The sequence below is a fragment of the Choloepus didactylus genome, chromosome 14 (genome assembly GCF_015220235.1).
Source record: "Choloepus didactylus isolate mChoDid1 chromosome 14, mChoDid1.pri, whole genome shotgun sequence".
NCBI classification, from domain to species: Eukaryota; Metazoa; Chordata; class Mammalia; order Pilosa; family Megalonychidae; genus Choloepus; species Choloepus didactylus.
In genome coordinates this window covers 65,931,363-65,954,179 of record NC_051320.1, presented here as the reverse complement: position 1 = coordinate 65,954,179, position 22,817 = coordinate 65,931,363, and the positions used below count along the sequence as shown (strand labels likewise).

Genomic DNA, 22,817 nt, shown 5'->3' with positions numbered 1-22,817 from the left:
ATTAAAGATGTTCAAACAAACATGCTAAATCAATTCAAAAATTGAATAACAAGTTGAGGGATGATATGGAAAAAGCAATGAAGGATATAAAGAAGACATTGGGCAAACATAAGGAAGAACTCGAAAGTTTGGAAAAACAATTGACCAAACTTATGGGAATAAAAGGCTCAATGGAAGAGATGAAAAACACAAGGGAGACACACAACAGCAGATTTGAAGAGGCAGAAGAAAAGATTAGTGAACTAGAGGTCACAACATCTGAAATCCTACACACAAAAGAACACATAGAGAACAAAGCCAAACAACAAGAAAACCCTAGGTAAAAGAGTGAAAACTACCTCTAGAATAAACTAATCAGGGAACCAGATGGGAAAAGATAGGGAAAAGAATGGAAAAATATGAGCAGGGTCTCAGGGAATTGAATGACAACATGAAGCACATGAATATACATGTCCTGGGTGTTCCAGAAGGAGAAGAGAATGGAAAAGGGGCAGACATAAATAATAGAGGAAATAATCACTGAAAATTTCCCATCTGTTATGAAAGACATAAAATTACAGATCCAAAAAGCGCAGTGCACAGAATAAATCTGAATAGACCTACTCCAAGACACTTAATCATCAGATTATTAATGTCAAAGACAGAGAAAATTCTGAAAGCATCAAGAGAAAAATGATCCATCGCATACAAGGGATTTCTCAGCAGAAACCATGGAAATGAGAAGGCAGTGGTATGATATATTTAAGATACTGAAAGAGAAAAACTGCCAACCAAGAATTCTATATCCAGCAAAACTTTCCTTTAAAAATAAGGGACAGTTTAAAATATTTTCAGGCAAACAGACACTGAGACAGTTTGTGAACAAGAGACTTCCTCTACAAGAAATGCTAAAGGGAGTGCTACAGGCTGATAGGAAAAGACAAGAGAGAGAGGTTTGGAGAAGAGTATAGAAATGAAAATTATCAGTAAGGGTAAAAAGAGAGAGAGAGAAAATAAAATAAGATAGGATATATAAAATCAAAAGACAAAATGGTAGATGGTAGCACACTGAACAAAGCTGAATGTGAGTAGGATTGGAAGAGGAAGGCTAGGGGCATGTATGACAGATAAGGACTGGGACTGTAGTGAAGGAAAGATAGAAGATAAGGACTGGGACTGTAGTGAAGTCTAGAGTGGACAATGATGATGATTAAATGTATATATATAAGAATATTTTTACATGAAGGAGAACAAATGAATGTCAGCATCGCAAGGTGTCAAAAACAGAATGGTGTATGGAAAAATACAATCAAAGAAGATTAGAGTCTACAGTTAAAAGTAATATTGTAATATACTTCCATGAAATGTAACAAAGGCAATATGCACAAGCTAATTGTCAGTAAGAATGGAATATAAGGAAAGGATATGGGATTCTTGATGTTATTGTTTTTTCTCCTCTTTTTTCCATTTTATTTTATTTTTTACATTTTTTTTTCTTTCCTCTTCTTTCTTTGTGGAAGAATGGAAATGTCCTCATATAGATTGTGGTGGTGCATGCATAACTATGTGATTATACCCGGAACCATTGATTGTTTTCTTAGGATGGATTATATAGTGTGTGAATAAAACTTAAAAAAATAAACCGAAAGATAACAAGTGCTGGAGAAAATGTGGAGAGAGGGATGTACCTATTCACTGTTGGTAGGGAAGTAGTATGGTCCAGCCCATCTGGAGGCAAGTGTGGTGGTTCCACAGGAGGCCAAGCATAGGGTTGCCATATGATCCTGCAACCTGGTTATTAGGTTTATACTTGGAAAACTGAAAACAGGAACAAGAGTAGACATTTGCACACTTGTCTTTATGGTGTCAGTAGTCATAATTTACAATGGATGGAGGTGGCCTAATGCTACATCAACTGATGAACAGAAGGGCAATCTGTGTTGTATGCATACAATGCAATATTGACCAGCTGCAAGAAGGAATAAAGTTGTGAAGCATGCAACTAGGTGAATGAAACTTGATGACAGTATGTTGAGTGAAAAAAGCCAGAAATGAAAGAGTATTATTATACCACCTCACTAGTATGGACTAAATATAATGTGCAAACTCTGAGAATTGAATTCAAGAGCGTAGGTTAACAGGGGAAGGCTTATTGTAAAGCTTCCTAGATTGTAGGCTCTTACAGCAGTCACATCTACTCCTGAGTTGTTACAGTTATTTCTAAATTCTGAGACGCTGGGCTCTTTATATCTAACCTGATCATTCCCTGTAATTTCAGGTATATATAGCTAGAGTTCAGAAGCTATGAAAGTCAGTGTTACCCCATATAGTGACTGTTTAAAAAGCTGATAGAGTTCAGACTCCAATTAGAGATATGAATGAAACTGATCTGGTTAGGACTAATGCAAATCAGACTAAAGGGTAAAGGATGATGTTGACAGTGTTTTAAAACTTCATCTTCTGTGTGAAACCAAAGGAAGAGATGTTTATTTGGTGCAAAATTTATATTTTCTATAGTACACTATCTAATTTAACTTGAATGTTGAGTTTATTCAAGCACCATAATTGCATGGAAACTTGTATAGGGAGTGAGATCTGGTTGGTTTGTACAGGTTAATGTGATGGCCTGATACATCCTAGAGTATTTTGGGCAGAGTAAAAAAGTATTTGCACAGCCCCCCTTGAGGGACTGGGGAACAATGTGAAAATAGTAAACTTCCCCACCTGCGGAATTCCTGATATTCTCACAAGCATTTGGGACTATGAATTTAATAGGACAAACCCTTGATCTTGGGGCTTGCCTTTATAAAAAGTATTTCTGCAAATGAGAAGCTAAGCCTACTTATAATTATGCCTAAGAGTCACCCCCAGAGAACCTCTTTTGTTTCTCACACGTGGCCTCTCTTTCTAAGCCAATTCTGCAGGTAAACTCACTGCCCTTCCCCGTATGTGGGACACAACTCCCAGGGGTATAAGTCTCCCTGGCAAAATGGGACATGACTCCCTCGGATAAGCCTAGCCCTGGCATCATGAGATTAAGAATGCCTTCTTGGACCAAAAGGGGAAAGAGAAATGAAACAAAGTAGAGTTTCAGTATCTGAGAGATTTCAAATAGAGTCGAGAGGTCATTCTGAAAGTTATTTTTGTGTATTTTATAGATATCCCTTTTGTAGTTTTTAGTGTATTGGAATAGCTAGAAGGAAATATCAAAACTGTTGAACTGCAATCCAGTAGCCTTGATTCTTGAAGGTGATTGTATGACTATGTATCTCTTGAGGTGTGACTGTGTAATTAGGAAAACCTTGCGACTGACACTCCCTTCATCCAGTGTATGAACATATGAGTAATAAATCAAAGACAATAAATAAATAAATAATGGGAGGTTAAGTAGTAAGGGATGTTTTCAGTGTTCTTTTAAAATTTTTATTCTTATTTTTATTTTTTTTTCTGAAGTAATGAAAATGCTTAAAAATTGATTGTGGTGATGAATGCACAACTGTATGATGAGGCAGCAGATTACCAAGTTGTTGGCTAATGCCTACAGTGACTAAACTCAAAATTTCTGTGACTCAGGCTCTCACATTGCCAAACTAAAAGTCGATCATGGAGTGAACTTGGGACAGAATATCTTTCTGAAAGTAAATGTAAAGCCCTCATTTGCCGATGTCATTGGAAATTCATCAAACATCATCTAATGATCACTGTTCGGCAGGCCCGGAATTTTTCCATTTTTACTAACTGGTATGCAAACACAAGTGCTAGAGACTTTAAAATGACATATAGGTTCTTTGTGGATAAGATTGCTTTTGCCTAATATTAAATTTTGGGGTTTAAAAGAGGTCAAGCAGGTTAATACGGAAGAGTTGAATAATAGGATGCTTAATCCAGTCTCCGAGCTTGACATGGATGTAAATAACAAATATGTTGGTTTAATGGGAGCAGCATTGTCTCTCTCCAAATGAAGAAAGAAGTTTTCTAAGCTGGTCAGGCAGAAAATGCCCTTCCTAATTTCAATACCTTGTCTTAGTTACCATTTAGAGAGTTAGCAGCTATGAACACATTTAAAATGCTGACATTCTCACCACACTTCTTTTTATGACACATCAAACAGCCCTTTTCATCCTTGTGAGTTAAAAATCTTGGTGGGGATTGTGAAAGAGGTCTTAACAACACCTGAAAAAGCAAATGATCTGCACTGGTTACTGCATAAAAACAGGGCAGGCAAAGCCCTTGGTCATAAAATTTCCTCAGTTTACAAGCAAAGTCAGTGAGAAAATCACAGGCCCAAACCTCAAAATGAAAATGCAGAGCTACCTAAGGATGCTAACTACATCCTGTCCTACACCTTCTACTCATCATTGAGATATTAGATCCACTCTCCAAATGGCATTGTCTTCTGAAAGGTCAGTGTGACTGGCTCTTTGACACATCAGTTTTCAGAAGTGCGCTACAGTACCTTAAAAAGACCAAGAAAGAGACCTTGTGTGGTGCAGTCAGTTGTTTACAGGTAGATGCAGAAAGGAGTCTAAAGGTAGTATCTTCTAATAGAATCAGACTAAATGGTTATCCCCCAATGATTACAAATTTTAAGGGAAGTCCTTTTTTATTCTAATGCTATTAAAAGCATCACATTTTGGGGGTTTCCATGGAGAGCATGCACTCCAGTGTTTTAATCTATTGGATATAAATATATGACCAACAAACAAGCAAGCCTTAGCAGAATATGGAGTCAAAGAACCTGAAGTATTTATTAATCTCTTTGAAGGGTGGCTACAATTAAATCATGTGGATGCTCCCCAGTTGGCTCAAGAATGGGATTTGCTCAAAGGTTTCAGATTAAAAAGCCTCACACAGCTCTCTAGGCAAGAAGTTTGGCAGTGGCGCTGAAAATCTACAAAGACAAATTCCCAAATATTTATTATATGATTTGTATTCTGCAGCCATTTCCAGTTTCAGTGGCAACAGTGGAAAGGAAAGAATGAAGTCAGGTTACAGGAATAGAATGCTTGAGAAAGGACTGGAATATCTAATGTACCTTTCTACGGAAAGCCCAATGCCAGAAATAATATAACTACAGACCTCAATCTTTTCTTTGTAAAGTTTGCTAGAACAAATTACCTTTTGGCAAAAGACAATCAGAAAACCTTGGTTTTGAAGGAGAACCATATTCCTCCTGATACAAAGAAAACAGAAATTTTCTGGACAAACCCTCTCTTTAAATTACTATTATCTTTCTCTCTGCTTTTAAATTTTGGAAAAGTGTCTGGTCTGCAGTAAAGTGTAATAATAGAACTACTATGACAAAATGATGTGAGGTGGTAAGTACATTTCCTGACCTTAAGGATTATTGTATGTTCATTTAGTCTTTCATGTTTTTAGAAACGGCGGTGCAGTGTGGAAAGGAAACTAAGGGATTCATTAATTTTCACTGGACTATATTCTTAATTACAAAAGAAAATATATTTTTTGTGCTAATAAGTAGGATATTTTTTATGCTTTTTCTGTGCTTTTATTCTTGGTTTATCCTAAAATATGGTTCTAACACAGAAATTGAAGTATCTATATTAATATTAAATGAGTCGTGTCTTTATGCTGTATGTTAAAATGATCATATTTTATTTTATTGTTTAAAAATTGCCCAAAAGTATGAAGCATGGCTTAGTATTTGGGTGAAGATCATTATTCTACTTTTGTTCACCATGTCCATATAACAGTCTGCCTAAACACTGCTGAGGGCACTGTTTGGGAGCACAGAGTTTGGGAGCACAGAATGAAATAAGAAATCACACATATTCCTTTTTCTGAAGCAAACTACTTCAATTTCTCCCAAACTTTACCAGAGTTCTTGGTACTTAGCAAGTGATTGATCAGTTGATATTTGTTGAATGAATGAAATCATCTACCTATAAAAAGTCTGGAATTTGCAAGATAACATTTGCAGTCATAAAAGTACAACTGTGTAAGGCAGTTCTTAGATGAGCATTAGGGAAAATGCTTGCTTATTGATTGCTTCATCTCCATTGTCTTTAGCAATGAAGAATCTTCATAAAAAACAATATTTTTCAGGTCTCCATTACTGCAAAATTAAACACCTAAAATTGAAAATGTCAGATCCTTAATTCTAGCTTTATTCCCCATTCTCAACATTTCATAGTCTTTTCTTATAGAGGTACTTCTGAAATTAGAACTCTGCAGAGAGGACTACTGACATTAGTGTAGGCAGAACAAAAATTAATAATACTTATGCAAGAAATTCCAGGCATTTTACTATGGGAGATATACACACATTGGTTTTGTCAAACTCACACTTCTATATTGAGTATCTGAAGTATTAGGGAATTGGCTGCTCTTAAAATGTATTTAAAGAGGGTTTGTAGTTTGAGGCTTTCTAATGTTCTTTTGCCCAAGTAACTATTTATTAGAGATCTTTTGAAGTCTCAGAATACATCTACCTAAGTCATGTCTACATTGAAAAAGCAACACGTTCCTCCGTTATTATAACAGTAAAAATAAAGCAATGCAACTGTTTATGAACATTTAAAAAATATAAATGCCAGTGTTTTTTTTAAATAAACCCTTGTCTAGAATTGTTTTCTATTTTAAATACTAAAATTTAAATAAGCTGTAAGAGAAAACAGGAGGAAAAAGTATAACACGGAATCATGGGAATACTTTTTCAAAGAGTCAAGAGAAGTGATTCTATTAAAATGATAAAGCTAAGAGTAATGTTTTATAATAAATAGGATGAAATGTATGGGTTTTTCTGGCAGAAGCTTTTCAAGTAATACCAGTTTGGAAATGATTATTTTACTTGACCACTATAAAATTCTTTTCAGTTGTTACTCAACTCATGTTATGAGCTTGAAAGTAAACAAGCTTCCATGTCCATCATATCCTCAAAATGGGTTTATCTTTCTGTCATAATATAAACCCATATAGTTTCAGCAGAAAAAATTTTAAAAGCACTAAAATCAGAAATCATTCACATTCAATATAGTAGTAGATATCATGACACTAACACATCAGTTTTTCCAATGAACATATCAGAAGGTCAATAGGAACAGGACAGTAGTGGTGGAAGGTGGAGGTTGGAGATTGGAAAGAGTGCTCCAGGTAGTGGGAACAACATTTAAGTAGGCCAAAGGACGAGTTCAGGGATTGGCTCAAGGGAGACCTTTTGGGACATACAGTGGTATATACATTATATCTTGAGGACAGTGATGAGAATTGAAGGGTTTCAGTGCGAATGAGGGAGGCATAATCAGATCTGCACTTTAAAGAGATCATTTGGGCTTCAGTTTAAAAATGGATTAAAGGAAGCAAGTCTGGAAGGCAAGTTAGAAATCCAGGCAAGAGGGAGGTGGTGGGGAAATGAACACCTTTTAAAGATAATGAAGAGAAAGACCAGATAAGACTTAGAGTCCAATTAGTTGTGAAAGTGAGGGAAAGAGAAGAGTTAAGGATGTCATCCAGGTCCAGGTCTGCATGTTGATACTGTGTCTTGACTTGGGGAACACAGAAGTAGGGTCAACCTTTTAGAGGAAGTACGATGAATTCAATTTCAAACATAGTGTAGGGACCATGTGGGATAAATTCAAGTTGAGATATCCAGTAGGCAGATTGTTTATGAGACAATCGTGGAATAGAGATGGGGATTTATGGAGGAGATCAGCATATAAATAGTATTCTAAGCAACAGAAAAAAAGAGTTTACCTAGAGAGGGAAGGTAAAATGAAAATGTCAGAGGGTCAGGGCTAGAAACTGAGGAACATGGAACATGGACATTTAAGGAATGGGCTGACAGGATATTGAGAAGTAGGGAAAACACAGAAGACAGTGTCACAGAATAAAAAGGAAGAGCAAGTTTCAAAAATGTGGGAATTTTCTACTATTCCAAAAGTTGATGAGAGGTCAAGATTAGGATAAAAACTATGAAAACCACATAGAGGCCATTTACTATTTGGGGGAAGAGCTGTTTTGGTAGAATTGTGCTTGAACCAGGGTAAAGTGGGAGGATGACAGGGCAGGGAGGGTGTGAGACATGTGAGGACAAACGACTCTTTTTCAGAAGTTGGGCAGTGAAGGGGGAGAAGATAGAGGATAGTACTGGAAGCATATGGGAGTTTAAAAGAGTCTTTTTTTATTTGGTCAGGAAAGATTTCTGCATGTTTAAATGCTGATGTGAAGCATCCATTAGAAAAAGTAGTTGAAGATATCAAAAAAAAAAAGAATAATAGCTAATTATAATAGCTGACACTCACTGAGTGCTTACTATGTACTAGGCTCTCTTCTGAGTTCTTTACCTGAATTCACTCCTCTGATGCTCACAATAACCCTATGAAGTAAGTGCTATGACTGTTCCATTTTACACAGTAAGGGAGTAGAAACCTGGAGAGTTACAGGGGCTAACTGAGGAGATAAATTCCCTTAAGATGTGCAAAAGGATGTGATCTAAAGCCCAGGCAAAGTAATTACTCTTGGACAAGCAGAGGGACACTTCCTTTCTAAAGGATGAGAAGTGGAAAGGATGGAGTGGAGGCAGGTTCAATTACAGGTTTGGAGGCAGGAGGTTGAGGGAGTTCCCATAGCACTTCTAATTTGTCTGTGAATCCAGATATAAGAGCATCTGTATAGCATAAGGGTAGGAGGGTAGGCTTTAGGGTTGGGTGTTGAAGTGTGGAGAAGCTCTAAAATAGACCGTGTGGAGAACAGGAGAGACTGCTGGCTAGGGAGCAGAAAACGATTGCCCGGCAGCACTGAGGCCCCACTGCAGTTGGAGACCACAAGCTGGAAACATCAGCCAACTGCTTTTTTTTTTTTTTTTTTTTTTTGGCTTTTATAAAGGGGATTTATTAAGTTACAAATTTACAGTTCTAAGGCCATAAAAGTATCCATACTAAGGCATCAACAAAAGGATACCTTCACTGAAGGAAGGCCAATGGCGTCTAGAACACCTTTGTCAGCTGGGAAGTCATGTGGCTGGCATCTGCTTGTCCTTTGCTCCTGGGGCTGCATTTCAAAATGGCTTCCTCCAAAATGTGTCTCTCAGCTTCTCTCTCTCAGCCTCTGTGCATCCTTGCTTGGGCCTCTGTCTCTCTTAGCTCCTCTCTCTCAGCATCTGTGCATCTTTTCTTATTCTTCTAGGGTGTTTCTCTCTAGGCATCTGGGTGTCCTCTCTTAGCTTCTCTGGGGCAAACTCTGGGCTTCATTTCTTAGTTTAGCATCTCCAAACGTATTTCTCTTTGCATCTTCAGGTGTCTCCAAACATCAGCCAGCCAACTGCTTTTTGCTTGTAATCAGCTTCAGGTCAGAAGATAGGCAGTGCTGTTAAGAGTCTCTGGGAACGTTCCAGGAGTCTGGGCTTTGGATCTACCAAGGAGCACAGAAGGCCTAGGAGGCAAAATAAGCAGGTAGGGGGCATGGGAAAGGGTAGGCAAAGGGGTGGACCCATTTGATAGGTACTTATTGCACCTTCTTCAGAAGTAGAGTATAATTACACCTAATTAATCAGGTACCCAGGGAATGGCTTTTATCCAAAGATAAAAGATATACCTGGGAATAGTTACAGTAAGAACCATCTGAGTATCATTTACTGTTCTTGTTTTAGAAGGACTTGAGTGTTCAGCTAAAATTGAATCATACTGTTTATCCTTCCAAGTGTCATTGAGAATTGAGGAATGTGAGAAGAAAGGAGGTAGGGGAAGAAGTTTATCATTGAATTCCTAATTTGCACAAGGGACTATGCTGTGCTAATTAGAAGTTTTATAGAATTTAATCCTAAAAATAGACCTATGGAATAGAAATACTTACATGTTTTACAAATAAGAATAGAAACTCAGAAAGCTAACCAAACTTGTCTAAAGAAAGGAGTTTGGAACCATTGTCTATCAGGGCACAAAGCACCTGCTCATTATCCCACATTCCCTGAAAATTAATTCTGTTAATTGGTATTCAGTTAAGTGATGTATAACTTTTACATTTTGAATTTTTTCGGAAATGGTGCTTAAAGTTTGAATAAAGGCCCTATTAAGCACTGTTATAAAGACATTTTTTGTTGCAGACCAAAGAGACTTTACCTGTCACAGAAGAAAAATCCATGAATGAACCAATAGGTGGCAGTATTAATTTGGTGTTCTTGAAATTTTAAATATTAGTAATTAACAAATATTGATTGAGCTTCAGGTACTGTGCTTGGTGATGTGCTAGGTGACCAAGATTCCTTAGACAAAAATCTCTTTCTTCCATAAGGCTGCAGCCAGACATAGATTCAAGGGGAAAACCAATGCCTCCTCTCTGCATCAGTCCATTGGCAACCAGCATATAGGGCAGCAGAAGCTATCTCAAAGTAGAAGGAAAAGAGAAGGGGGAGAGGGAGGATGTGAGGGAGGGAAGGAGAAGGGAAGAAGGCAGGGAGATGGGTAGGAACTCTCCAGGAACCAAAATTGTAATAGACTCACCTATTTGTCCTTCAAAATACAGCTCAAAACTCACCCCTGGAAGCCTCAGACCCCAGTTTGATTTTTGATTCAGATGCTGGTAAGCCCTCTAGGCATACATTTGTCATGATGTTAACAATGAATAGCATAATAGTTGATGACCATGCCCATGTCAACATTAGACCAAGATGCTTGAAGACAGGAAACACTGTTCATCTTTGAATACTTCAGAACCAGTGCCTGAGCCCGTGCCTGGCTAAGAATAGGAACCAAATAAACACTGATGAGTGAATGAATGAAAGAATGATAAGTATGGTCATTTATCATGCCTTCTACTCTGTTTCTGATATACCTTTGGGAGGAAAAGTCCAGTCAACATGTTTTCAAATGGGAAATTCAGTTTCCTTCTTAATATCTCATAAGTCATCTGGGCAAAAATCCTTGATTCCCTTTAACAAAAGATAAAAATAAAATCTTTAGGGTGAGGAGAATGTGAAACAAGAAAGCAAGAGGCAGCAATGGTAGTTGGAATAGTTTGATGGAGAGAGGATGTTTATTATGCCCTAACCATGTGCTAGACGTAAATGCAAGGCTTTGCATATATTCTTGTCTAATCTTTAGAATAGTATTATGAACTAATTACTGTTATTCCACCCATTTTATAGATGAGAAAATGAGCCTCAGAAAAGTTAATCTGCCCAAAGACATTAACTGGTAACAACCAGATCTTCCTTCCTTACTAATTTACTTCCTTAATTTTACAGTGCATTCACCACATGCTGATTCTAGAGGAGTTAAACAACTTGCCTAAGGTCACACAGTTGGAAAGAAGAGAGCAGGACTCTACATTTTCTCATCATAGGTATCTTTTCAGACTTTGGGAAGCCCATTTCGTTTTCTTACTTACTCTTGAATTAGGATCACATTATGGCAAGCCAGTATTTGGGCTTCTTAACAGAAAGGGACACAGTGTTTTTCTACCACCCTATGAGTTGAGATCCTTTCTCCAGCCATGGCTTTGCTAATTCTCCACCAGCAGCTCTTCCTGAAGCTTCTGACTAGTCTGCTTGCTGCCATGGCCAGGAGCTGGGAACCACCCCAAACTTCCAGTGGCAGCCCCAGCTGTTTCTCAACAGTGGTAAGGAGGACTGATAGCCTCATCCTCAGATTAGTGCCCAATTAGAGGACAGATAAAGGTGAATAACTTCATGGGAATTCAGTAGGCATGTGAGCCTACCACAGCCATCCGGAAACAGCCAGATGTGATGGCATCAAGAGGCCCAAAATGCCATATATCACATAGAATTTTATTCTCATTTTAATAATGCTGTTCATAATTCACAGCCAATAAACCTGAAATCAAAGCATCAAAATGGTTACAGAGGAATTACAGATAATTGATGTCAGGGCGATGAGATGATGAGCAATTTCTTTCTTTTATTTTGCAAAATTTTGATGATGTGGTTTTAGTACATTTAAAATGAAAATATTGAAGTTACCCTTTTTTTAAAAAAGGCATTTTTTTTCTCCTGGATTAAACATCATTCTAGAAATAGCTAGAGAGGACACATGGAACAGCATAATTCAAATTCCCAAACTCTGGATTTATTTTCCTATAGATTTTTCTGCTGGGAATTAGAGAGGAGCTAGGAGTAGAGAAAAGTCTAAATTTACTCACTAGGTGACAGGACTTGGGGTACCATGGAAAATGGTTCATGGAAATGGCCTAGAGGATGGAAATGAAACAGCAGTCAAAGCTCCACAACTGCTGAGGCAACCCCACAGTCTGATGCAGCGTGTGCAGGTCTCCCCAGCTACTGTAGCTGCCATCATAGTAGTTAGTCTCTAGGGGCGCTCTGCTCCTTTTGCAATACTCTTATCCTTCCAGGAGACAATTTCAAACTCCTCCTCTTCTCCTCTTCCTCCCATTTTTTAGCAGAAATAAAGGAAGAATTATTAAAAGGGAAGTTTACTTGAAATTGGAAGAGGGGGGGAAAGTACAAAATCATGGGAATAAATGATGCTGTGAAAAATAGATTCCTTTACCTTAACTCAAATCTGGCCACAGATACGCTTTCTGGGAACCCAGATTGTAAAGTTCTTTCCTAACCTTAGACTGCTGTGGATGGCTAATGGAATTCCTCAGAGCTACTGTCTTGGGGTACCTTCTCTACTCTTTCCACATCTGAAGGTAGCCTCAGCCCCCACTCCTCACCTTCTCTCTAGATAGCTATACTGCCTGACTTGGAACTGAGCTATGCTTTAATTTTTGGCTGTCCTGTCCCTCTTGCAGCTTCTGGTCTCCTGGTCTTTTGAGAAAGAAAGATGCTCTCTATCAGACCCAGAATTCAACCCCTGGATTTTGGCTTTCCTGTGCCTACCTTACAGATAACTTCCTTTGCCCTTTCTTAAATCTCTTTAACTTCAGGTATCAGGAATCCACCGCTCACCACTGACCTACACATCTCCCTGTCTTGTCTAGTCATCTGAAGCATTTTATTAGGTAAATGTCAAGACTCAGCTTCTCAACTACCTGGACGGCAACCTTACCCCAGACTTCTCACAGAGTATCTTAATGTCAATTGACCTAATCCACTGTCCCAATAATTATACATCTATTTGTCCAACCATGTGTCCCCATTTTTTATCTATATTTTTGACTAGTATCTGTCCCTAATCTCACTAATGGACAAAAAGCCACCAGCAGCAGACAGCATTTTTGCAAGTCTACCTCACGTGAGGCAAGCAGAAAACTATATTCTTACCCTCCTTCGAAACCCCGACCCCTAACTTCTGCCTCTGTACTTGGACTTTTCCCTAATTCATTATCTCTACCTGAGAGATGCCTCTGTTTCCAAACTTGGTTTCAGAGCAGAGATAATTGACACACCCTGAACCCAGTGAACATTCCAGCCTACCCTGCCAAGCCACTCACTTGCCTCGCTGCCCTAGGGGCTCTGTGTGCCCCCTCCTCTAGGGAGTGATCTTGAGGAGTCCTAGTGATTACAGTTAAACAACCTCACAATGCCTTAATCATATAGTAACAATAGCACATGTACAATAAAGAGGAGGGTTGATCACTCACACACAGTCTTACAGGAAAGTGGGCAGCTCTTTCCCTGGTAAGAAAAATATGGGTCTCCACCCCACCACAGAAAAATCCCAGGATGCCCCAGAATGCAGTTTCTTTTCTTCATGACGTGTTGTAAAGCACGTCAGCTGCTCCTTGTTGCTGTGCAGATCACCCGGCATCGGGTCACTGAGAGAGACGGCAGCGCTTGCTCGCACAGCTGATAGGATTAGGAGATGGTGCTTTGTCAGGCGTGACTGAGTCCAAGAAAGTCCCCAGCAAACACAGGTGAGATGTGAGGAAGAGTGGATGTTGGGGGCTATGATGTGTCTCTGTTGTATGGTGCAGATGTTCTCTTTGGCAGTCCGTTTGTATTGTCTTTTCTGTGAAGTTTGCAGTCTGCAGGGTTCCTATCAATAAAATCTTGTCCTTTATTCCTTGTCTGGTTTCAGGGATTGGCCACATACACCTCACACAGTTTTTATGATGTTCAAATAAGATTATATATATGAAAGAGCTCTGCTGATATAAAGTTTTGTGCAAATAAAGGCATGAATCATTTAATAACATCTCACACAAAGATCAAATTCCTTATCCCAGATTTTGGGCATAATTATATAAAAACATTCCTTTCCCCCTGATCTTCAATACTCTTATCTCCCCTTTTCCCTCCTGGGCTTGGACAGGTATATTATTTATCATCTTTAAGGGTCCTATCCTTTTAAAGCAGTTTGTATTTTCTAAAAACCAGTAATACATTTACTTTAAAGGGAAAGCCACATTACAAGACAAGACAATTCAATAGGTATTTAAGTAGGAAATGAAAATGATGCATGAGAATATTTCAAAGCAGATGAAAGATGAGTTTAATATGTTGAATTAGATTATATCTCTTTGATGGTATAATCCTAATGTTATAAGACACTTCTCCTAATGACGTGGGAAACACTTGAATGAAATTAAAAGCAGCATTAATATTACTTGTAGAACTTGCCTTTTAGAACAGTAGAAAAACCATCTTGGGTTCCAAAAGTAGGCACCTGAAAACTGAATCATCAGCCTTTCCCTTGGCAGCGTTGCTGTGGTGACAAGAGGGGTACCGCACAGCCTCTCAGTGCTTGCACTTCTGCACTAAAAGCCTTCAACTGTTCATTTTGGATTTTTTAGGCATACACCCCATCATCAAATACAAAGACATATTGGAGGCAGCTTTATCTCAGTCATTTACAGAAGAGAAGTCGTGTCTGTGTTCTTTGTCTTGTACTGCTGGGCCCCTCGTGGAGTCAGAATTCACTCACTCCTGATATAGCTCCTGTCAAATGCATTCATTCATTTGACAGGAGCTATATCAGGAACTGTGTTAGGTCCCTGGTGAAGACAGACAAGTAAATGGAGAATTCTAATACAAGATCCTGACAGCTCTTCTGGGGTAAAGATAGGGAATCAGGAGGAGATTTCCTGGATGAAGCTGTCTCTAATATGCAACAATGTATTTTTCTGAGTTGAGGATGGTGGGTGGACGGATGCAAGAAGTACTCTAGGGAACTGCAAGTGCAACAGCCTAGAGGAAAAAGAACATGAAAGCTCTCTACAAGTTGAGGGATATGCATTTGCACATGGAGGGAGAGCAGAGGCAGTAAAAAGAATGGCAAGAAATGAGACTTGGAGAGATAGACAAGACCAGATCATGAAAGGACTTTGTGCTACATTGAGGAGTTGGAATATTCCTGGGAAGTTATTAATGGCTTTTAACAGGGAAGCATGGCTTGATTTGGACTTTCAGAAATCATTTTGATGTCTATGCAGAAAAACTGATTGGCAAGAGAGAAATTAAGGGCAAGGTTGGAAGCAAGACAAGTTTATTTAGACTATTGCAATAATCCAGGATGATTGTGGTCTGGAATTTAAATAAAGATGACAGCAGTGGAGAAAAGTAATCAGATTCAAGACATTCATTAAGGAGTGGCATGGAGCTCACTGGTCGTTTGTGCCATGTGTGGGGCACAGGGAGGAAGAGGGAGAGTGAAAAATGACTCTGAGGTTTTGACTGAGACAATTCAGTGTGTGTGTGTGGGGGGTCTGCTATTAGGCACCCAGACTCAATTCTCAGTTCTCAGTAGAAATCGCCTCAGAAGCATCTTTTGACCTTAATAGTTCATTTCTATCTCACAGTATAAGTCCCAAGCTCATAATTTTGAAAATAAGGGATTATATGAAATATCCTAGACCTCTCTTTCCTGAGACCCATATCTGAGAAGGCAGGTGGAGTAGAAATATGAATTAATCACACACACATGTCCAAAGAAAGAGCCCCAAGATTACCCCACCTTACTGCTCAAGAGATCTAAGGAAATTGAAGTTATGAAGATTTATGGTGTAAAATCTCTTTAGGGGTATAGGAGGAAGGCAAATTGATTCCACTAACTGTCCCGAGGCTCTCCCCAGTCTCATACTCCATGCTTCTGGGGTTGAGGGGTGAGGACTAAGAAATGCTGTTTGGAGGAAGGATAAATGCCGAGGGTGGAGGTTCAAATAACATTTTCAAGGATGACACACTTTTTCACTGCAGCCACAATGCTACTTAGAATATTCTCCAATTGTTACTTAGAAATCTCCAATTCTGAATAAGGGACATTTAAGTTAGTATGCATGTTGAATAAGATTTATGTATAGCCAAGTATAATAAGGCTCATGACCCAGCCCATGACCCCTATTCTAAATCCTCAGTTGCACAGGTTGAGCTTTTTCTAACAAACCTGCCAGCATCACAAAAGCTTTCTCTGCCTGTCATGTTGAATGAACCTTTGGAAAGTTCTGTTCAGTCAGCTGGGTGAGGCTCTTTTGCAGGCGATCACATCTCTTTCTCCCATTTACTCCGCACAGCTACCCTTTGAAGTAGATATTATTACTATCTCTCACTTTAGGGTGAATGAATTTGAAGTTCAAAGAGGTCTAGAGCTTGCGTAAAGGCACTCAGCTTGCAGAGAGCGGAGTGCCGGCGTGTGCCCGGTGTTCTGAGTTCAAGCGCAGTATCGTTCTCATAGCAGCGTGCCTGGGGCTCATTCCTGGTGGCCTGGCTTCCCCAAGCTCATCGTTCATCTCCTGCGGCGCTGCCAACCGAAGGCTCGCTGCTGCAAATCCCCAAGCGAGAATTGCAGCCTTGGCGATCCGGGAATGATATGCTGTGTCAGTCCTGCAGCATTCGGTTGGCGGGGTCGTGAAGGAGGGGGATCCTCCCGTCTGTCTCTGGCGAGGTAATTGTGGTGAGCTGTGTGTTGACTTAAAACCGAGAGGGCGGGGAGTCGTCGCGAGCGAGAAACTTTCCTTCTTTCTCTTTTTTTTTTTTTTTTTTGGCTCTCAGTGATGTCGCAGTTTTTCTCAGCTCCTCCTTCCGATGCGCACCCCCGGCAAACCGGGTGCCACGCTCAAAAAGGAGGGTAGGGGACACTTCCAGGATAGGGATGCTCGCGGCCTCCTCCTGGCCCCTTTCGGTCGAGCTCAGCAGGGAGGGAGGGGCGCGCGGGGCTGGAGGTAGGTGCCAGCGGCGAAATCAGGCGGGTAGGGCCCACGGAGCCGCCCTAGGGCCCGCAGGTGAGGGAGACCGAGGGGAGGCGCCCGGGGAGCGGCCGCGGGATGACGGCGGCAGCACCACGTGTCCGGCCGGGGCGGGGCGGCCGGGCGCGCCCTCGCAGCTGAGCGCGAACTGCGGAGGCGCGTCGGGCCCGCAGCAGCCGCCGCCCGCGCCGTCTCAACCCAGTCTCCTCGTTTCCGTGCACGCAGGTGCCTCCTCCTGGACAGCGGCGGCGGCGACGCGAGGAGCCGGCGGGCAGCGGTGCGATGGGACCCCTGCGGGAGAGCAAGGTAAGCAGGGCACGTCGTGCGGGGGCCAGTGCCAGCGGGCGGGGAGGGCGCGGGAGGGCGGACCCTGCGGGGCAAGAAGCCCGCCAGGTGAGAGCCGGGGAGGCGGGGGTAGTGGGTAGGGATGGAGAGCAAAGCGGGGCAGGAGCGGTGGGAAGGCAGAGGGCATTTGTTCAGGTGATGAGACCCGGGGGATGGGGAAGGTGATACCAGAGGAAAAGATTTGGGGTGTTGACTCGCGGGTTACCCATCTCTTGAAACGGGTTTGGAATCTAGCTCTCCTGTGTGTGTGATGTGAATAAAAGGAATTTGATTTGTACGTGACTGAGAAATAAGGACTCCAGTGTGTCAGTGACCCAGCGTTGGTTCAGAGTATGCAGTGTGGTGTGCTGAGCGGAGTGGCTGACATATGATACCTGCTGGGTGACTGATGTGCTGGGCAAATCCCGGGGCTGGGTGCGGCTGTCAGCCCCTGGATCGGGTGTGTGCTTGAGTGACCTCAAGAGTTCCCCCTGGCTGGGGCTTTCCCTTCAATTCCTGTACTGTGTGGGCCTCCCTGAGGTGTCTACTTTGGCAGTGACCCTTCCTGGTGAGCCGCTGGGGAAATGAGCAGGAGTTCATGTTGCAAAATGTTATTTGTTACTTAATCCGAAGCCCTCTTTTCAGTTGCAGAGGTTGGAGGGAACAGTGGATTATTCGCAAGGAGCTCCTCCTCGGAATCCATTTTAATGAGGCAGGGTGGTAGTGGCTTGGAAAAGTCCATGGACTTCAGGCCCATCCTGCTTCTGGATGACATGCAATCTTGGCTAATCTTACCTCCCATAGCCTCAGTTTTGTCATCTGTAAATAGGGAAACGAATGAGTGCTCTCTCTCTTACAGCCTGGCTCTAAAGATTGAATGAGGTACCAGGTGGGAAAGCACTCTGCAAATCTAAAAACATTGCTACAATATTACTTTTTATGCATATGTATTGGTGGCGTTATTTTACCATGGCATGGCCCTGTGTATTTAATGCTATATTTTTAAAGAGAGAGAAAAAAAAAATTCTCTTCTTGTGGATGTCCTGTAAGGAAAACAAAAGCTAAATATGATGGAAAAGGTGAAACCTTCTTACTGGGTATTGGATTTTTGTTTGCTTTTCTGTTGGCAACAAGCCTTGTGTACCAGGATATTAATGAATAATTAAGATCCTGGCTGGAAGAGGAGGGATTTGAAAGATAAGGCTGCATGATCTCTGGGGATAGAACTGTTCCAGGTATAAGAGTCTACTTTGTGAGGAGACAGGAAAGGAGAAATCAAATTGTCACAGCTAATTCAGGGAAAGCAAAATGGAAGGCTAGAGGAAGTCAAGTAATAAGCGGGAGTGTGCTGTGAGTAATAAGAAGCCTCTGAGAAAGCCAAAAGCTTGAATGTGATAGAAAAAGCCACAGTTGGAAAAGTGAATCAGGAATGGCATGGGGGAGTGGGTGGCCTTTGTGCTAGTCTGTGGAAGTGGAAGTGTGCCTGTGTGTGTGTGTGTGCCTGTGTGTGTATGCATGTGCTATTCAGTAGACTAGAGGAGTTAGCCCAAAGAATTAGGGGGTTCATTTCAACAAGATAAGAATGACTGTTTGACTCTTTGTGACAATTCAATATTCGGAAAGATGATTTCTTACAAATTGAATCCTAAAGTTGCAGACAGGAGTTAAGAGGGGGAAACAGTTTTCCTTTTGTTTTCTTCTTGATGTCCAATTTTGAGAAGGAGCACAGAGTGCAGCATCACGAGAAGGAGATATCCCGAAGCCGGATTCCCCGTTTGATTCTTCGGCCCCATCTGCCCCAGCAACAGCACAAGGTGTCCCCAGCCTCTGAGTCTCCCTTCTCTGAGGAAGAAAGCAGAGAGTTCAACCCCAGCAGCTCTGGGCGTTCTGCGAGGACCATTAGCAGCAACAGCTTCTGCTCAGGTACAGTATCCAGGGGAGACCATGCACAGGCACGAAGCAGGAGCATTGTAGGTGCATTGGGAATGTTCTGGCCTGGGCCCATGATGGCCCAGAACTAGACTTCTGTTAGGACAAATCGTATGAGTTTGCACCTTTTTGGCCATTTTGACTCACAAAAACAGGTCAATCTAATGGAATTCCATACTTATTTCTATATGTATTCTAGTTTGTAATTTTAGAATTTGAAATAACTTCTTTATAAGACTGTTTAAAAATGTATTCCTTTGTTAAATCTGGAAAGTGTGTTAGATTGCATTTTCTACTAGCAACCTTTATGAGCTTGTATACTTCTGATTATGGAATCCCCTCAAATAAAGCAACTACTAATTAATAAGGTCATGATCAAGGAGGTTTATTTCCCAGTGCTGACCTGGCTTTGTGGTTTAGAGAAGAGCACAGGCTTTGTAATCTGCCAGGCCTGACTGCAGTCCTTACCCCTTCCACCACTTAGAAGCTATGTGACCTTGGGCGTGTTATATACTCTCCTTCAGCGTCAATTGTTACATCCATAAAATGGAATAATAATATCTACCTTATAGAATTGTTTTTGAGGTTAAATAAAACATTGTGTCTAAGGCTGCTAGCACAGTGCCTGGCTTATAGATAGATGTGCTTAATAAATGATGATTCTTAAAATGATGAATTATAGATGTCAGTTTTGGAACTGTTCAAGAAAGTTTCCTTAAGGTTGTGAGCATATTTGTTAAGCGTACAAGTCTCTTTATAGCTCCTGAAGGTGCCCACATTATCGTTTGATAGAACCCTTTATACCCATTGAAACACATGACTTGAAGGACTTACATTCTATGTGAAGTATTATGAATTTGGGTAAAATCTAAAGTAGTGATTGTCTTTGATTGGTGAAGAATGTTTCATAGTAGATCATTTTTTAGAATTGATTTAGGGAAAATATAATTTGAAGATAAAAGCGTTTATGAGAAGGGACAAGTGAATCAAGATACTATTATTAATGCCCTAATTTAGCAGATGCAACATTCCATTTAGTGCTGCCAACAACATTTTTGGGAGATATTAAAGAGTTGGATTTATTACATATTTTCACTAAATAATTCCATTCCATGCATAAGTTGTATGTTAGAAATACTGTGCTGCTTTATTGTTTTCTCTACAAAGCCTTTTTTGCCTGGTTCTGAAAAAATATGGAAATATATGTATGTTAAGACTTACTTCTTGCCATTTGAATTATATGAATCTGCTTTTAAATGAGAACCCATTGATGGTTTGCTTGATACTCTTCCAGGAAGAAAAAAAGGAAAAATGACAAGCTAGGACAGTTAAGATTCCTGGAACCTAGAGTTATATTTGCAGAATGTAATTCTGTTTACTTTAACTCCATTTTGGAGCTCAGGGCTCACTCTGGTTGAGTGGGGATGAGCCCTGGGGACATCATTTCAAACTGACATGACTTTGTTTATATGACTCAATTCCACATTTATTCCAGATGTACACTCCACATAAATAAATTTCTCTGTGACTGATTGCACGGTGAGTAGTGTTATCAGAACAAGAAAAAGTTGGTCAAAACAAAACAAGAGGAAAACTCCAAATATACCATAGAAAAGAAAAAGGCAAACCAATAACATTATTATGAATCCTTCTCTCTAAGATCCATAGCCTGAACCATCCCTCCTTCCCAGGAGATTTGTCTCCCACTAAGCCCATAATGCTAGACATGAAAATCGAAAGTAGATATTGATCCTTCTGCCATTAACCAGCTGAGATTTGAGTGGCAGAAGCTTATAATTATGGGTTTCTATAAACTCCTTTCTATCTTTAGCCTCACGTCCTGTCTCCAGGCAGGGCTCTCTCCATTCCTGGGCCCCTTCCTCTTTCTCATTGTCCTGTGTTGGTGATTCCCCAAGGTTTGGGTTCAGTGCCTTCCCTTCCTTGCTTTCCTTTCCTCCAGAGCTTTGATAAACCCGCAAAGGCTTTTAGTGCTGCACTGACTAAAACTGACAGGAGCAAAGCCTGTAGGGGCATGTTAATGGTAGTCCAGGAGGTCAGTAGTTGCTGGGAAATAAATGGGTTTAGTGCTGTGGGGAACACTGGTGCTGCAGGCAGTGAGGTGGCGAATCGGACATGTGCAGCCAGCAGGGGGACAGAGCTGGTTTTAATCCAGCCATTAAAGACTGAAGCCAGAATATGTGTTCATGGCTTACTCATGGCAGTAAAGTCAGAGACTGTACATTCAAACATTAAAAATGCCCACCTCAGCTGGAACAAAACTAAAATAATTTAGAAGTGTCTGTTGTCATCATAACTTAAAAGCCTTACAGTGATCATCCTTCCTTATCTACATTACATATGTCAATGCATGTGTGTGTGTGTGTGTGTGTGTGTGTGTGTGTGTATAACGTGAAAGAGGACATTTAGGGGGATTCTTACAATCTGGTAAGAATTTGTAGAAAAAGATATTACTCAAAGACAATGAGATATATAATTATACCTATATATGTGTGTGTGTATATATACATATACATACGCATATATATCCATACATACATTCATACATATAAAATCTTAATTTGCAAATTACATTTTCAGAATTGCAAGCTATAGATTTTTTTTTCCCCCAAATCTGTATCAAAGCTTTTAATTGTGAAGAGCAGCTAGAGCAATATATGTTTTAAGGTATTCATTTTTTAAATGAGAATAACATAGTGAGTTTACCTAACATTAAATTTACTCAATATAAAGAGTTACTCTTTATTTTAAGAGTCTGGCTTTCCCATCATTTGCATTATTTAAAAAATCATAAGAATGGATGATAGTTATACTTAAGCAAAATAAATGATAACTCTCTGTTGATGTTTTGTTTATTCCCACTCTGTGTTTTTCTTTTAATTTTGCTGATCTGTGAAATTTAAAAGTCTGGGAACAATTTCAAAGGGATGTATCAATTTTTACCTACTTTCTCCATTTCTACCCCTCTCCACTTCTCATGGGATCCTTAACAAAGAACACTTAATGACTTGATATTCTATATGCTAATTTATATGTTGTATCTGTCTCATTTTCAGAGGGAAGGAGTCATGTGTGACCTTTTGCAATTCATTTGGGATGGTCCCCAAAGAGCTCTTCTTTTAATAGCTTCTTATGAACAGAATGTCTTTGAAGATATGCATGTATTTTGTGAACTTCATCAGCATGTGTGTCTTTGCATTTGGACATCGTTCTAGCGTTGAAACAGTCTATTCCTTACATTTTTTATTCAGTTTTAGTCACTGTGACCTTAGTTGGAGACAGTTAACTTTACATTGTGCTGGAGGCTAGGCTCTATTTTGTGTGCACAGTAAATAAAACATGGTACATGCTTAGTAAATGTTAACTGATGCTTTGTTTTAAAAAATGTTTAATGAATACTTAGGGAAGTAGAGTTAACAGTCAGTTATTTGATAAAAACAAAACACCTGCTTTCATATGTCCTCTTTTTTGTCAGTTTGTTTTTTTTTTAACCATTGCTTTGGCAT

At 40.1% G+C, this 22,817-nt stretch overlaps 1 protein-coding gene across 6 annotated transcripts in view; it reads left to right on the top strand.

Moving 5' to 3' along the window:
* The window catches only part of SYBU (syntabulin), a 141,496-nt gene that overhangs the window by 28,784 nt on the left and 89,895 nt on the right, over positions 1-22,817 (top strand). For 2 of the 6 annotated variants that reach the window (XM_037802877.1, XM_037802872.1), the window contains exons 2-3: positions 17,266-17,346; positions 19,083-19,287. In XM_037802877.1, the coding sequence (XP_037658805.1) occupies positions 17,323-17,346; positions 19,083-19,287 (229 nt within the window). In that variant the 5' untranslated portion in view covers positions 17,266-17,322. Of the gene's footprint in view, positions 1-13,662; positions 13,774-17,192; positions 17,347-19,082; positions 19,288-22,817 lie in introns of those variants that run through there. The other 4 variants (XM_037802876.1, XM_037802875.1, XM_037802873.1 and 1 more) reach the window with 4 other exon arrangements.